This window comes from Babylonia areolata, chromosome 8, assembly GCF_041734735.1.
Source record: "Babylonia areolata isolate BAREFJ2019XMU chromosome 8, ASM4173473v1, whole genome shotgun sequence".
Taxonomy (NCBI): Eukaryota; Metazoa; Mollusca; class Gastropoda; order Neogastropoda; family Buccinidae; genus Babylonia; species Babylonia areolata.
The window spans coordinates 18,675,247-18,680,099 of record NC_134883.1 but is presented as its reverse complement, the minus strand read 5'-3'; the positions used below and the strand labels follow the sequence as shown (position 1 = coordinate 18,680,099).

Sequence of the window (4,853 nt, the reverse complement as noted above, 5' to 3'; positions counted from 1 at the left end):
CGGGTACACAGATCAAGCTACCAGGCTGATTTAGGACTGTATCAGCATGATGTATAACTGAAGCTACCTGGCTGATTTAGGACTGTATCAGCATGATGTATAACTGAAGCTACCTGGCTGATTTAGGACTGTATCAGCATGATGTATAACTGAAGCTACCAGGCTGATTTAGGACTGTATCAGCATGATGTATAACTGAAGCTACCGGGCTGATTTAGGACTGTATCAGCATGATGTATAACTGAAGCTACCAGGCTGATTTAGGGCTGTGTCAGCATGATGTATAACTGAAGCTACCAGGCTGATTTAGGGCTGTATCAGCATGATGTATAACTGAAGATACCAGGCTGATTTAGGGCTGTGTCAGCATGATGTATAACTGAAGATACCAGGCTGATTTAGGGCTGTGTCAGCATGATGTATAACTGAAGATACCAGGCTGATTTAGGGCTGTGTCAGCATGATGTATAACTGAAGATACCAGGCTGATTTAGGGCTGTGTCAGCATGATGTATAACTGAAGCTACCAGGCTGATTTAGGGCTGTGTCAGCATGATGTATAACTGAAGCTACCAGGCTGATTTAAGGCTGTGTCAGCATGATGTATAACTGAAGCTACCAGGCTGATTTAAGGCTGTGTCAGCATGATGTATAACTGAAGCTAGCAGGCTGATTTAGGGCTGTGTCAGCATGATGTATAACTGAAGCTACCAGGCTGATTATGACTGTATCAGCATGATGTATAACTGAAGCTACCAGGCTGATTTAGGGCTGTATCAGCATGATGTATAACTGAAGCAACCAGGCTGATTTAGGACTGTATCAGCATGATGTATAACTGAAGCTACCAGGCTGATTTAGGGCTGTATCAGCATGATGTATAAATAACGAACAGAGAACAGCCCAGGTAGTCCACAGGGAACTACTAATGTTTAGACGTCAGACTTGAAATTGGCCACAATATTCGTGTGTGTGTGTGTGTGTGTGTGTGTGTGTGTGTGTGTGCTACAAATGTCTATACGTAACACTTGAAATAGGCGACAGAATTCGTGTGTGTGTGTGTGTGTGTGTGTGTGTGTTCAATGAGACATAAATCAGTTCGAAAGGTAATCAAAGATTTATTTTCACTGCCAAAACCACACATCGGGGCAAACAATGACAGAACAGAGGCCGATAGCATTCAGCAGTCAGAGCTTGGCTCCAATCAAGGCCAGAAATCCTCCCCAACATTGTTCCGTAGCACACAGACCGACAAGTAATCCGTCATTCAAAGGACTTGTTTTGTTTATTAAAGAAATGCCGTAAAATAATGCTTGTTTGGTTGTTGTTGTTTTCTTTTCTTCTATTCTTTTTTTCTACTTATATTGAATTGCTGATTGTTTATTTGCGTGCGTGCATGTGGACCCTGCAGGTTTTCTTTTCCTAGGGTTCCACTGTGTGTTCCCTCCCCCAACCCCTGCCCCCTTTTTTATTTTCTCTCTTCTTCTTCGTGCCACTGCACGTCTCGAGGATGTGGGCCTGTTTTTCCCTGGTCTCCATGCACACAAATCGGGCTTCTCAGGATAAAAATGATTTTGAAGCTTTGAACCTTAAGAATGATACCATCCCGGGACAAACACCAAGACAGCCATGATGCCTGTCAATGTACTTTGCTCTTTTCGAACGCCATTATTATCTGCTTCCCGACGCAACATATGAAGGGATCATTTGTCTGTTCGACATCAGTTAATCTGACATTCAGTAGACACTATGCAGCACTGAACCCGAGTAAGTTCTTTGCGAGACTGGTTTCTGTTTGATCTTTTGTGTCTTTGAAATAGGCCAACGTCTTTTGTTCTTCCCTTGCATCGATCTTTCTATGTAATACAATCATCATCGCTGACATCCTGGTTCAGACAAGTTTCATTCGTTGACTACTATGCAGCAATGATCACTGAAACATTCAGCGCAATTAGCAGAAGCGTATAAAGTTACTATTTTCGTTGACTACTATGCAGCAATGATCACTGAGAAACATTCAGCGCAATTAGCAGAAGCGTATAAAGGTTTCATTTCGTCCTCTTTTTGTGCTTTCTCCTCCATGTTCTCTCCCTCTTCTTCTTCCTCCCCCTCTTCTTGCAGCTGTTCTACTATGTAAGATAACTGTTTCCTTTTAAATCAGTTTAAGCTTAACAGTTTTTATTTTAGTCTTCGCAAAAACCCTTTATATTTCCTTCAGGCAAAAAATATCGATGCGCTTTCTTTCCGTTGCCTTCTCAGAGTTTATATCATGGTCTTGGGTCTGCTGGCCAGGTAGTCCTTGAGGGCAGGAAAGACCTTGACGTTCTGCACCAACTTCTGCAGAAGGGGAAAGCTCTTCAGCGCTTCCCCGCTGATGCCCAACATCGTCTCCACAAAGTCGTAGAGGTACATGTCCGCCATCGTCACCTGCGTTACAGTGTAACAGTGTTACAGACAGTATACATGATGGTACAACAGAGAGCAAAAGACAACATAGCAATGTTACAGACTCTAAGAAGTATTGTTATAGTGCAACAAAGTGTTACAGACAGTGTTACAGACTGTTACAAACAGTGCCCCTATTAACATCAAAAGGGATCGACATAATCATCACCATCACTACCAACATCATCATCGCAATTATCATCACCTTCATCATCATCACCACGATCATCATCACATTAATCATCATCATCATCACTATTATCACGACAATCAACATCCAAAGGGTTCATCATAATCATCACCATCATCACCACTATCGACATTATCATCATACTTATTATCACAATCACCATTATTACCACTACAAGCATCATCATCATCATCATCATCACCTCCACCATTATCACCACGACCAACATCATCATAATTATCATCACACTATCAACATCATCACAATAATTATCATCACCATCACCACCAATATCAACGCCATCAACATCAGAATCAACGCAACTGTCGACACCATAATAATCGACATCATCAACACCAAAACCACCATTATCATCACAACCATCATCATCATCAGATTATCGTCACCGTCGCCGTTGTCATCGTCATCATCCCCAAAATGCCCAACTCACAGAGCTGCCCACAAACAGTCCCTTGTCTCCGTTCTCAGCCAGCAGAGCCTCAAAGTAGCCCAGGTAGCGGGGGAACAGCTCCTCTACCAACTTCTTCGAGAGTTCATCCTGACAACAGGAAACCAACACAGTGAAAGAGCTGTGGCAGGAAAACAAAGAAGGAAAGAAGGGAGATGATAAAGAATAAGAGAAAAAAAAAGGACAAGGACGGAGAGATGGAGTGAATAAGGAAGAAAGAAAGGAGAGGAAGGAAGAAAGGAGAGGGAGGAAGAAAGACAGAAAGGTACAGAAAGACAGGAAGAAAGACAGAAAGGTACAGAAAGAAAGGCAGGAAGAAAGACAGAAAGGTACAGAAAGAAAGGAAGAAAGACAGAAAGGTACAGAAAGAAAGGAGGGAAGAAAGACAGAAAGGTACAGAAAGAAAGGAAGGAAGAAAGACAGAAAGGTACAGAAAGAAAGGAAGGAAGAAAGACAGAAAGGTACAGAAAGAAAGGAAGGAAGAAAGACAGAAAGGTACAGAAAGGTACAGAAAGAAAGGAAGGAAGAAAGACAGAAAGGTACAGAAAGACAGGAAAGGAAGGAAGAAAGACAGAAAGGTACAGAAAGACAGGAAGAAAGACAGAAAGGTACAGAAAGACAGGAAGAAAGACAGAAAGGTACAGAAAGACAGGAAGGAAGACAGAAAGGTACAGAAAGATGGGAAGAAAGACAGAAAGGTACAGAAAGAAAGGAAGAAAGACAGAAAGGTACAGAAAGAAAGGAAGGAAGACAGAAAGGTACAGAAAGACAGGAAGAAAGACAGAAAGGTACAGAAAGAAAGGAAGAAAGGCACGGACGGGAGAAAGGAGAGGGGGGAAGAAAGGAGAAATGAAAGAAAACAGAAGGATGAGATCACGGGAAGAAAAGAAAGGAAGGAAATAAAGCGACAGAATGAAATATGTCAGGATCACAAAGGCATGTACACAGGCAGGTAGACAGAGAGAAACAGAGAATGCAAATGCGAAATGTGTAATTTTTTTTTTTAATTCAGATTAGGCCAAGGCCCCTAACTGAAGGGGGGCAAATATAAGCTACTTCAATCACACAAGTATATATTGAGATAAAACATGAGAGAGAGACAGAGACAGAGACGGAGACAAAGAGACACAGAAAGGCACACACAGAAAGACAGACAGACAGACAGACAGACAGAAAGACGATCACACACATGCACGACAGTCAACAGACAAACTCATCGCCTGTCATCTCACCTTTTTGGCGGGCTCTTTAGCGAAGAACCAGTCCCTCACGTGGGGCACCCTCAGGTCCTCCACCAGGTGCATTACCTCCTCTTGCTTCAGGGCGTCCTCGTCCGTTTTCCCGTAGAACCCTGCACACACAAATGGAGCAACTGACAGACCCTGCTCACACAAATGGAGCAACTGACATATGATGCTGTGGATATGTGGCACCAATACAAGGGTAGGGAGGGGGGCGCAGGGTAAGAGGGATTAAAAGATAAGATAAAAAAAAAAGATAACATAAGAAATAAAAAGACAAGATACAACTGTATGGTCTGTAAATGCACAGGAATTTGTCACCCCGCTCCAGAAGATAATATAGCATGAAACACATCAAGTGCAAATCACTTTTAGAACATGAACATTCATGAAAATCTGCAAATACAATAACTAAAGTAATAAAATTGATGTTGACTAGGTAAGAAAAACCACGTGTCTCTGACACTAAAATATAAGATATGATATGCGTTTATGTTTTTTCCCCTAC

The 4,853-nt window shown here is 42.1% G+C and overlaps 1 protein-coding gene across 1 annotated transcript in view; it reads right to left on the bottom strand.

Annotated features, from left to right (window-relative positions):
• Positions 1-1,102: 1,102 nt before the first annotated feature.
• Positions 1,103-4,853, bottom strand: part of LOC143284612 (glutathione S-transferase 3-like) — an 8,438-nt gene continuing 4,687 nt past the window's right edge. Inside the window, exons 4-6 of the mRNA XM_076591455.1 lie at positions 4,337-4,455; positions 3,087-3,194; positions 1,103-2,427 (exon numbers count right to left, since the gene is read on the bottom strand). Coding sequence (XP_076447570.1) covers positions 2,263-2,427; positions 3,087-3,194; positions 4,337-4,455 — 392 coding nt within the window. The 3' untranslated portion in view covers positions 1,103-2,262. The remainder of the gene's footprint in view (positions 2,428-3,086; positions 3,195-4,336; positions 4,456-4,853) is intronic.